Source organism: Magnolia sinica, chromosome 4 (assembly GCF_029962835.1).
Source record: "Magnolia sinica isolate HGM2019 chromosome 4, MsV1, whole genome shotgun sequence".
Lineage (NCBI taxonomy): Eukaryota > Viridiplantae > Streptophyta > Magnoliopsida > Magnoliales > Magnoliaceae > Magnolia > Magnolia sinica.
Genome location: NC_080576.1, coordinates 8,711,293 through 8,724,037, shown reverse-complemented (window position 1 = coordinate 8,724,037; position 12,745 = coordinate 8,711,293). Strand labels below are relative to the sequence as shown.

The window sequence follows — 12,745 nt, the reverse complement described above, 5'->3', positions numbered from 1 at the left end:
GGGGAGGGGTGGGTTTGGCCAAGGACCTAACCCATGGGATGTGGGGCCTAAGCTATGAGATAAAAGGGATCGATTTGCCACGCTCTATCAGTTCAAGCTTTTAGAGCATGTGGTTAGTTGTCCTGCGTCACTAGTGATGAAGCAGAATATCGTGCTATGGCGAATACAATAGTGAACTTACATGGTTGAAAAGCTTTGTTTCTTAATTGGGATTTTTATGAAGACTCCTGTGCTGATGTACTGTAACAATGAAGTTGTTATTCACATTACCTCTAATCTTGTTTTTCATGAACACACAAAACATATTGAAGTTGACAATCACTTTATTCGTGAGAAGGTTGTTGCAGGTGTTGTTTCCGCTCCATTTGTTTATTCTTCCGAGTATTTGGCATATATCTTCACAAAAGCTTTCATAGTAGAAGTTGAACGACATATTCTTGGCAATTTAGGCCCGATTAATATCTTTGCCTCAGCTTGAAGGGGAGTATATGTGTATGTGTATGGGCCTATGATTGGGCCCACAGGTACATGCATGCCTTATGTGTCATGGGCCTTAACCTTAGCCTCTTTTTTTTCTCTTTTTCTCTTTGTTTTATGCTTTCCTTAATTGCCCCGTAGTCTTTCTTTAATTTTTCCTTCATAATAAGGGCATATGTGTATTTGTATCTTCTCTCCTATTATTATAGATAAGATAAGGTTGGACATCCTAGTCCACTGTGCTCTCTTTCTCTTTCACAAATTCTCCTCTCCTTCTCTAACACCCTTAAATGGGAAATTTATACACCATAAGCAGTTAAATAGCAATAACATCCTCAAACAGATACCCAAATAAAAAAAGTCTGCATAGAATAGGGATGAACATGCAAAAACTCTCTTTTTTTCCTGAAAATCAACATGCAAAAAACTTTAGAACAAGTAATGTATAATCCAAAGTATCTTCCATAGACATGCATGACAACGGATACAAGCATGTCACAAGTAGAGAGGCACAATTTATAAGGTCAACCATACTTCTAAGGGCATCACATGGAATTTTACATATGTTTTGAACTTTGAACCCTGGTATGAAATTTTTTGAGATAGAAGGTAACTGCTTCCACAGAATGAAAGGATTCTTTTACCTAGGGAGCAATTGAAGGGAAAATTGTGACAGTGGAAACAAGACTCAATAAAATTGATTTTAAAATTTACCTGCACAAGCATCTCTTGCTTTCCTACAGCATTAATTAGAATGGAGAAAAGAGACAAATCAACTCCACTTGGCAGTAGAGTGGCCTCTGCTAAAAGAATTGCAGCTGACATCAAGCCAAGGATGATGGCCAAGAGTTTCTCAAGCTGTTTTCTGAGCATGCAACGCCAGACCAACTCTGCAAGATCAGCCAATATTCAGTATAGGATACATACAGAAAAAGTTGTTCATTGAACATATGTTTCTATAATTCAATAAATATCAGTAAAAAGAATATTAGATTCAGCCATCCACGGTCGTTCACCCATAAAAAGAAAAACATAAACATCAACAATGAATGTATATGTCATAACATATCAAGCATATTCAAGAAAAAAAAAGGGGGGGGAAGCAAAACACTAAATTATAGAAAAGAATATTACCAATCGTATCAAAAAAGGAACCCAGTGTGCCAGTTCGACTAGCTCTGAAACTTGAAACATATTTCCTGCAACAGTAATACTTTAGAGAAGTTACAATATAACTAGGCCTAGAGTCAAGAAAAGCATCAGGAAATGGTTCAATCAGCTTTTGGAAAATTAATGAATTAGTTAAATGCGGACGAAGATCAGTATAGTCAAATGCATCTTGCGCACACACGCCTCACTCGGACCATAGATGAGTGCACCCAACCAGGCATTTGCCAAGCAAGTAGGTTGGAGGCCCCAAAGTTGGTGCCTGAATGGAATCCCTCAAGAAAAAGAAGAGATGCCACCCTAGGGTCCTCTTAAACAGGGTTACGTAGGAAAGAGTGGGAACAGGTAAAGGGGTTCCACCAACCAACCCCCCACCCACCCACCCACCCGCCCCAAAAAAAAAGGGACAATGATCATTATAAGCACTGAATGCAAACTTTCACATACAGCACCATCTTTCCCACCAATTAATCACCAGTGCTGCATAAGGTGGGCCACGCAATGAAGATCACAAGGGGCAAAAATCAGGCTGGTCCACTCCTTGGGTGGAACACACCAACAAAATCAATGATAAGCAGCTTATCTGACTCCATGTACATGAGTGGCCCACGAAATAAATGGATTCCCCCAATTTTCATACAGGCATGGTCTTGCTCATCTTTTGTATGCCTACACATGACATGTTGGAGGGAAAGGCAGGGCTACATGTGATCATTTCTCATTTCTCATAAACTATTAAATACCATTTCTAGGTGTCTACTGGACCAAATACTCTTTTTTGAGAGAGAGCCCACTTCCCCAAGAATTTTCTTGATTATTCTTCTAGTGTTGCATGCTTACATGCATGACATATTGGGGGAAAGATGGGGCTGTTTGTGATCATCTCTCGTAAAAACTAAACTACTCAAATCCCATTTTTCGGTCTCTACTAGATCAATCCTCTTTTCTTGAGAGATAACCAACCTTCCCTAAAATTTCCTTGGTTTTCATGAAGGGAAAAATGTCTATAGTGATTGCCACGGGATAGCTCTTGATGTGATAGAGGCATCAGGGGAGATTGCAGTTAGATGGAACGCAAATCATCTGACCAGAGAAGCTAAGCAAATAAGCATGTTTCTGATGTCAAAATTACTCGGGGAAATTAAGTATAGACTCGGATGGATATTTGCAAACAGTCTATGGTCCGAACGACCCAATTGAAAGGCCAAAGTGTTTGGCTGAATTCGATAGTATCAATGAGAGATATGAATGAACCTTGGTGTGTGTAAGGTGATTTAATGTTATTCGGTTTTCTTTTGAGAAGGGAGTGGAAGTAATATTAGTAGGCAAGACTTTTCATATTATATCGAGTGCCAAGAATTGATCAAACTACCAATGGAAGGAGTCAATTTCAGATGATCAAATAGTCAGGAGAAGCCAACAGTGACACATATTGATAGATTGTGATATCAGCAACTGGAGGGACATTATCCTGGATACGTCAGATCACTGTTCAATAGTGTTGGAATCCAAAATGATGTATTGGGTCCCAATCACTTTCAAGTTGTTGGATCACTGTTCAATAGTGTTGGAATCCAAAATGATGTATCAGGGCCCAATCACTTTTAAGTTCGAGGGGATGTGACTGGAAAAGGAGCGTTTCAATGGGAGGGATAGGCGGTGGTGGAGAGAAATGGAGTTAGAAGGATGGGCAAGACAGACTGATGATCAAGGTCAAAAAATCTGAAAGTCGATGGAGTGGAGTGAGGAACACTTTCAGGGGCTAGAAGAGGCAGGGTGCAAACTTTTGGAAGCCATCTAAGAGCTGTATTGAAAGGTGAGGAATGTCCCGAGAAGAGACTCGAGGAATGCACTAAAAATTGAATATATATATATATATATATAAAAGAAGGTTAACAAGGTGATTAAGAGGGAAGAAGTCAAAAGTGGCGTGACTTAAGGAAGAGGCTAAAGATATGAAGTTCTACTACCAAATAATGAATGCAAGAAGAAGAGTTAAAGAATTCAGTGCTTGACAGAAACGGTTGAAACTAGATTGACAATTTTTTTTTGAAGGCAATAAAGATTTTATTCAAAAAAGAGCACAAAAGGCACTAAAGTTACAAAAGGAATCCCAGCCCAATTAAGAAAAACAATCTGCTGGAATATCCAGATTGGAAGCCCACTCTCTAACATAAAACAAAGTCCTCCCTAAACGATAAAGAAACCTGGGCACTCTTATCCCTAAAGCGGCGGTTGTTTCTCTCGCCCCAAATAGACCACGGAATAGCCAATAACCACAGCCTCCAATGCTTCTTTCCATCTCTTCCAGTACCACCTCCATGCCATGCGAGAAAAAGGTCCTCAATAGTGCCCAACACCACCCAAAAGGTCTCGAACACCTCCAAAAGGCCATCCAAATGTATCTAGCAAATGGGCAATGAACAAACAAGTGGTTTACTGATTCCGCATAGCTAAGTACAAGGAGCGCATTTCTTTCAAAAAATAAAAGTACAAGGAGTGGATTGGGGATGCACATCACCCTCTTATGAAGATTATCAATAGTGAGCACTCAATTCAAGCAAAGAGGAAGACCAAGATAAGAGGAAGGGAAAGAGCCAATATCACACCCAAAAATCCCCACCGAACGCCCTATCTCATCCTTGGCCATCCTAACCCCCAATATTTTGCTCTTTGAAGAATTGACTCTCAACCTTGAAATCACTTCAAAATATTTAATGGTCTTTCGTATGTTGTCCACCATGCCCTCCTCAGCTTCAATAAAGATAATTGTATCATTTGCAAACTGCAAGTGGGAGATTTGCAGTCCTCCCCTACTCACCTCAAAACCCCTAAAGTGATCAACTTCTTGGCCTTTACCAAGCATTATGCTCAGAACTTTCTTTACTACCACCAACAAACAGGGGTATAAAGGATCCCCTTGTCTAAGCCTTTTAGAAGCACCAAAAAATCCTTTTAGAGAACCGTTAACCAGAACAAAGAATTTTGCCGATTGGACACAATTTCATCCAGCTTCTCCACCGATCCCCATAACCCAACCTTTCCAATATAGTCGAAAAATCCCAATAAACCCGGTCATATGCTTTCTTGATATCCAATTTACACACCACTCCCCTCTTCCCATCCCTATAGCATGCATCAATGCATTGATGCCCCACCAATGTGCAATCCACAATCTGTCTTCCTTCAATAAATGCATTCTAAGTGATAGAAGTGACACTTGAGAGAACCTTCCAAAATCTAGAAGCAAGAATCTTCAAGAGGATTTTGTATGGAGTACCAATCAAACTATAGGCCTCAAATCTTTTTAAGTTCTTTGCTCCATCCTTCTTTGGAATGATGGCTATTTGTAATGACATCATGAAGTTCCATTCTAACTTGCTGTCAGATGAGTGGAATAGACCAAAGCTTAATAACTTACAGTTTGAGAGGATAAGCACGAAGGAGGCTGACTGGATTGAGCACCTTATCAGGGAGGAGGAATTAAAGGATGTGGTTGCAGGTCCGAGAGGAGAGCACCAGGGACGGATAGATTCCCCATGGCTTTTTTCTAGGAGGAAGTGAAAGGGAGCTGCTTGAGATATGCATCACTGCACAGATTGGCCTTAGTACCCCAGGCGAAAACTCTTCCTTCCCAAGGCAAAAGTTGTGAACTGCTATGACAGGACTGGCAGCAGAATTTTTTGGTCCATTTCTCTTAAAAGAATCCTTTCAGAGGAATTGGTTTATTTGATTACCTCCCGGTGCATCATGAAAATACCAAGATAAATCAAGATATGTGAAATAAAAGGAGCTGGAAATGGACACGGAATGGAAATGTTTCTGTTAGGTCTTTCTATGTCCATCTACAGGACTTAGGAAGAGTAGCGATGATGGCTCCATTGTCTTGGCTTTGGAAAATCAAAGCAGAGAGTGATTGCCTTTTCATGGTCAGCAGCTTGAGACAAGGTCCTGACCATCTACTGTCTTCAAAGTAGAAGAAAATTATTGTCAATGGATGGTGTATTTGCTTAGAGGAAGGCGAATCCGTTAATCACTTGTTTATTCACTGCCCTTTTGCGTAGATGTTTGGGATTGATGCATCTCGAGTTCTGCTCTTCCTTGATTAATGCCGGATTTCATGTCTTCTCTTCTTTTGGCCTGGAAATGGGCACCTTTTACAGGCAAGATCAGAGAGTTCTAGAGGATAACAATAAATTTTGGTATATTTTGGGAGGGTCTATCAACAAATTTGTAGGGATTTCTCATGTAAATGTTTGGTCTGAGCTGGAAAGGTGTTATTTGGAAGGTGGGGCTTTAGGCCCAGGTTGTTTTCCCCATTTTGGGCTTTTGATCAATAAGATTCTTACTGATCACAAAAATGAAGTGAAAGCCAACTGCTACTCCCGACACCCTTGCACCTCGTGTAATAGGTAGCCAAAGAACAAAAAGAAACATATGGGTAAAATTACAAAGCAATAGGTTAAGAACAAACCATCCGGTTAAATTGCAACGCTCATAATTTTGAATAGTATCTTCCAGCTCAAGAGCCTCCATGACATAGGTCATATATTCACTGCAACAGAATAAGAAAGTAAATTATATACAACTGCCACAAATTAATGAAATGCAGCCAAAGTGTTACTAGTTAGCTAAAAAATTTCAGAACAGTAAGTTCCAAAGCTTATGTTCGTGGTCTGCTAAAACAATAAACCAGCTAAATCTAAAATACATGAATATGAAACAAAAATCTAATCTAGAAAGTGCCCGAAATAGGTAAATGACCCAGAAGGTAAAACAACCGATCTAGCAATAATACTAGCACCAGCCAAACCCAGGTAGGAAACCTGCCAAGTTTGTAATTCTTATAAACCATGGAAGAGAAAAAAATTGCCAACATCGTACAGAAAATAAAAACCCAAATTTAGTCCGAAAATCGACCTTGGGAGGATCCAATGAATTTTGAGTAGATGGAAACACTCAAAAATATTAGAAGCTGTGCATACCTTTTGTATCGGTAGTACTCTTCTCGAGCTCTCCTAAGTTGACGTCTAAGGGTAGCCATTGATTTCTCATCTGTATCATAATCCATATCGTTTTCTCCCAATCTGCCTCCTGATGGTTTGAAGGATGGGTCTTCCTTCAACTGTAAGAAATAAAATGCAGATTACAACATAAAAAAAGAACAGAAAAGCTTCCACATTATATTGTTCCTTTTTTTTTTTTTTTGTGGGGGGGTTTCAAGTTAAACTTTTAACTTAGTCAAGAAGGAGCAAACATACCATCTGACGCAACATATTGTCAATAACATCCATGTAAGGTCTCAAAGGGTCGCGCTTGGACATCTGATTGGATGTTGCTTGAGCAACCTAATGAGAGAGAACAATTTTAAATGCCCGTGAAATGACTGATGACAGATGCTAGACATAAGGAAAATATTTAAATCTACTAACAATTTGATGAGAAGAATAGTTTGAAATTGCATCAAATTCAAATGATAATGATCTGTCAGGTGCACTCCCAGCAGGGATTACAAAGCACAGCATGAAATTTAGGACAGCAATGGATATCTGTTTACCTGATTATCCAACATATCTGACCCGAGAAAATAGGATATGGAATTTTTTACCCAATTCAAAAATTTTAGCCAATTATCCAACTTCTAAGCAGGTCGGATATGGATATTACCATTTTTGTATCTGTATATCCGATTACCCGATGGTATTTTCTAATTTACATACATGCAATTCAGGGTAGGGGCATTGTATCGTATGATACTCGGGCTGTGTGTGATGCCTGACACACAAGCACTCAGAAGTGGCCACTAACACACATTAACTCAAATTAAACTGGCTAAACTGAAGAAAATATTGTTTCTATGTCAAATTCAAACTATCAGATTAGTTCAGCAATCCTAAACCGTGATTCATGTAGACTTGTTTGTTGAAACATGGCCATGGGATGTTTTTCATTTTAACTGTCCAATAAATGTCTTCCAATCCAACAGTCAGTCAAATAAATGGAGCCTTTGGGTCATAATACATCTAGAGAGGGAGCCATAATTTGGATAGTCTAATTCGAATTACTTGTCTACCACGTATGCAATTTCTAAGTAATTTCCAACCGCCTGTGTAGCATCCATTACGGTCACACCCACCATAGAAACTTCCAAATGAAATGTGTGGTTCATCGTGGATGCAGGACCAATGTATTAGGCTAAACAATTAGTAGAGATCGAGCAGACAAATTAAAATGTTATAAGCATGCTAAAGTCATCACACAAATCATGATTCTAAGAAGAGATTATGAAAAGTTCAAGCCTCAATTAGCAAGGAACATCCTACATGAACAATAAATACGAGAAATAATGATCTAATGGATGTAGGGACATCCAAATAGTGTAGTGATAGGTCTACTTTAAGATGGAAAACCTAATACTACCTAGGGCTTGCTAGATTCAGCTATAGGTAAGGCTAGGGTTAGGGAGATTTTGGGGAAAAAGATGAAATTAGGGCCAAATAGGGCGAATTGGTTAAGGGGATTGATGCATTTAGGAATTAGTAAAAGAGAATTAGGATTTTAGATGAGGGACGATTAGGGATTTGGGTCAATTAGGGAAAATTAAAGATCTAGCATTTGGGAATTTGGGGAAATTGAAAGATTTGATAATCTAGGGTTAGGGTTAGGGTTTAGGGCTAAGGGTAAGAGGGTTTTGAGGGGGAATCAAAAGGAAAACAAAAGGAGAAGAGGGTGGCCGTACAGACCAGCCCACGGGGTACACACGTGTGGCCGCACGGTCACACGTGTGAGGCTTGGACGGATAGGGTTTGGCCCGTAGTGAAAGGGGTTTGATGGAGAAGGTCAAGGGGAAAGAAAGGAAAGGGTTTTGGAAGGCTATTGACGGTTTGGACCAAAAAAGAAGAAGATGAAATCTCAACAAAATACCTCGAATGGAGAAGGAAAAAAATCAATGGTTGATAGTTGTAAGCCTCGCACTCCTGTGATTGAAGAAGGGCATCACACTGATCTTCATTCCAAATCGCATGGAACAAGTCTCCACATTGCATGAAGAAGAAAACAAGAGCTTTTGTTTTTTTTTTTATAAAAAAAAAAAAAAAAACAGAAATTCCACCATTAGAAAGGTCACACCCCCATTAGGGACGGATCATATCAATATTTACAAATTCTGAATATGTATACATTTTTTTGGAATGGCACACTTCTAAATATGTGTAATACTCATACATGTAAAAAGGAAGGTGACCTTGATCACAATTCACCATTTCCTCAAATAGAATTTTTTAATATAACTAATTTATCATTCTCCAATTCATTGCTATCAACCAAGCGTTCAAGCAACAGAGGTTCAAAACTCCATAATATTTTGCATGTGCAACATTAAAGTATTCCTTTGACTTGTAATGGTTAACAGAAACATAAGCAAATTTCTAGGCAAATAAAGAAAAAAAAAGATGGAGAATCGGAGATCCACTTATTAATTAAAAAAGCCACTTCCATTACTATTAAGCATATATACTTATCACTAGTGTTTTAAATATCGACGATATCAGTAGTGATATCCCATGATATATCTTGTATCCCACCTGTGCGATACGAAACGCACAAGTAATGCCGATATATCCCACCTATTCGATCTAATGAGCATTTTCTATCTTCGATCCATATTTTTGTTTTAAATCGCATTAAACCAATGTCAAATGGTTACAAAATTTATGATTCTTCACAGTTTCCATGAAAAATCATGGATTTGGAACTTTGATTTCGAGATTTGTAGGAGATGGGTCAAGTTGCGGAAAATTAAGAAAAATCAAAATTTCTCAATTTCTCACAAATCAGTTTTAATCTTTATATCTAAACACAAAATTAAACATGTATGTAACATGATCTAGTGATTCTTCTTTTGCTTTTAAATGTATTGCTTGTGTTTCCATACATGTCTTCTCACGTTTATAAATTATACGAATAGACTTTGAATATACTTACATCGGTTCAGTTGGAAAAGTGCTTATATTAAGACCCCATACAAAGGAAACTCTTATTATGTGCACTTTTTTTTTTTGGTAATGTTCTGATTTCTAAGTGTGTATTGATGTCTTTTTCAACAATCCCTGAACTTTCATTAAAAAATTCAACCAAATTCCCAATGTTCTCACGTTTCCCAACAACATCGATACATTACGCGATACCAGTGTTCGAAATATCTATATCGCATTCTTGGGATACAGATATGTATCGGTTATCGCATGGGATATATCGGTTGTATCGTGTAATGTGTCACTATTGTTGTAAAAATTGGGAAACATTGGGAAATTGGTCGAATTTTTCAATGAAACTTTAGTGATTGTTAAAAAGACATCAATACACGCTTATAAACCAAAACATTACAAAAAACAAGTACACATAATAGGTTTTCTTTGTATGGGGTCATAATCTATGCATTGTCTAACTGAATTGATGCAAGTATATTCAATGTCTATTCATATAATTTATAAATGTAGGAAGACGTGTGGAAACACAAGAAATACATCCAAAAGCAAAAGAAGAATCACTAGATTAGATTACATACATGTTTGATTTTATGTTTGGACACAAAGATTGAAAATGATTTGCGAGAAATTGGGAAATTTTGATTTTTTCAATTTTCCGCAACTTGGCCCATCTCCTCCAAATCTTGAAATCAAAGCTCCCAATCCATGATTTTTCATGGATTTGTAACAATTTGACACTAATTTAACATGATTTACAGAAAATAAAATGATTGAAATTCGAAAATGCTCACCAGATCGAACATGTGGGATATATCACACTACCTGTGCGTTTCGTATCTCACAGGTGGGATACAAGATATATCGTGGGATATATCGGCCAATATCGTCGATATTTAAAACACTGCGCGATACAACCGATATATCCCATGCAATAACCGACATGTATCCGTATCCCAAGGGTGCGATACATTACGCGATAACAATATTTAAAACATTGCTTATCACTGAGAACAACCCTTTTTTTCATTATTACTGAAGGGTGCTTTGAGAAAAAAGGGATACCATGGCTTGTGTTAGAGGAAATAGAGAAAAGTTAAATGATAGTTGTAGTATAAATGGTTAATTGAAGGAAAACTATATGTTCTTGCTGCATTGAGCATTCAAAATGTTCCAGATGCAAAAAGAGGCATATGCTGTCAAGCTTTTCCCTCTCTGATCAAGAACACCTGGAAGGAACAATGTCATAATATTGGGATCATCTCTTCAGTCACAGATTTGATCAGAAGAATTATCTTGGAAGTTTCTGATCATGATAATCTTAACGTATTATTCAAATTTTCAAATGAATTCATTTGAAGATCAAATTAGTTGTACCTTTAACCCTGCAGCTCATCCTACAGATGTCCGAGGAAGCTCCTCCAGGAGGCCAGCTAAAATTAAAGCTTGATAGGCGAGGAAAAAAAACATGTTTTAACCAAATTCGTTTCACTTGAGAGTGCAGGTATTCGGTTATCCTTGATGGCTGTGTTAGATAGATTGGTGGTACAGGGAAGCCAGCTATAGATTTTTCAAAGGAATGGAGGCTTTATATTTGATAGCAAGATAGATAATGAAAGTCATAAATTGGGACTCGCACTCGAGAGTTTCATTGTGTTAGAGTTGCTGATTCAGTAGGACATTGGACTTGAATTATTTGGAGGATGAAGCCCTCTGTCACATCGAACTGCCTCCCACTGGCTGCCTTAAGCTTAATTTCAAGAGGAGCTTGTTTGTCAATCAGGCCCCATGGTATTGTCCCATTTTCAGATATGAGAACGGAAAGGTCCAATCAGTGTATGAGAGCCCACAAGGCATAAGGACTTAGTATTGTGGAGCTTGATGCTTCATTGGAAGACCTTACGGGCTGTTAGGTAACTGCGAGTAAACTGGAAAAATAAATAACCAGGAGAAATTTTTGTGCCAATAACCCCCATCTTGGGTTAAATTGTCACACCAAAAGAATGAGTTCCTTTAAATTTGGGCAATGACCTGTTACAAAAATCACTTCCTTGTTGAACTTATGCAAAACCATCTCCAACTAAGAGGGGCCATATGATGAAAACTGGGCTCTAATAACACAAATTTCAAGGAGTACAAGTTAGGACACATGTATGTTTGAACTTAATGTTACTGTTGCTGTTCCAACCATAAAATGTTCTTCAAACCACAATCCTAAAATAAAATATGAAACGTCAAAGAAAATTGATGGATAAAAAGGAAGCAGCTTATGCGTAAACTCAAGCTACTCAAGGGCAGGATTAAGCAATGGAAGGACCTCTCCAGTGAAGTAGAGGAGCCAAAGACAAAATTCTTCAAAAAATCCAATTTAAGTGACAAAAAAGAGGACAATGGCATAATCAAAAAGAGTTAGGATCCTAGATCATCATCATCATCTAAGTCTTATCCAATTAATTGGGATTGGCAACATGAATCCTGTTCCGTTATTCCACTCTATCAAGGGCCAGACCTTCAGTTACATGACTTGCATCATAAGTCACCAAGTCTTTTCTTACTACCTCCATCTACGTCCTTTTGGGCCTTCTCCTTGCCCTTTTAGAGACTTCAACATATAACAACTCACTCCTTCTATCAAACCGTTTGGGAAGAAGTTAAAAGGGTGGAAGATGAGTTGGGAGGCGATAAAGCTCTTGGGACAGATGGCTTTCCAATGGTGTTCTATCAAACCTTTTGGGAAACAATCAAAGCAAATGTCATGGAATTTATGAATGAATTTTTTGATAGAGGTCGACTCTCGAAAGATCTTGGCGCGACCTTCATAGCCTTAATCCCGAAGATCTCAGGTGCGGAAACTTTAAAGTATTTCAGACCTATTATAGCTTAATCGGGGGCCTATATAAGATCCTGGCTAAAGTGCTAGCGTCTCACTTTAAAGGGGTTTTAGGAAAAGTTATTTCAAACAATCAAAGTGTCTTCATCCCGGGTAGACAGATCATTGATAACGCCCTTATTGCTCACAAGTGCCTGGAGTCGAGGCATGGATCAAGGTTGAAAGGCATAGTTTCCAAGCTGGACTTAGAAAAAGCATACGATCATGTAGATTGGTGCTTCTTAGA

At 38.3% G+C, this 12,745-nt stretch overlaps 1 protein-coding gene across 5 annotated transcripts in view; it reads right to left on the bottom strand.

The window, feature by feature from the left end:
* Positions 1-12,745, bottom strand: part of LOC131242353 (uncharacterized) — a 57,995-nt gene that overhangs the window by 24,482 nt on the left and 20,768 nt on the right. For 4 of the 5 annotated variants that reach the window (XM_058240945.1, XM_058240944.1, XM_058240941.1 and 1 more), the window contains exons 5-9: positions 6,906-6,992; positions 6,630-6,769; positions 6,119-6,199; positions 1,612-1,676; positions 1,192-1,367 (exon numbers count right to left, since the gene is read on the bottom strand). In XM_058240945.1, coding sequence (XP_058096928.1) covers positions 1,192-1,367; positions 1,612-1,676; positions 6,119-6,199; positions 6,630-6,769; positions 6,906-6,992 — 549 coding nt within the window. The remainder of the gene's footprint in view (positions 1-1,191; positions 1,368-1,611; positions 1,677-6,118; positions 6,200-6,629; positions 6,770-6,905; positions 6,993-12,745) is intronic. The other variant, XM_058240942.1, reaches the window with a different exon arrangement.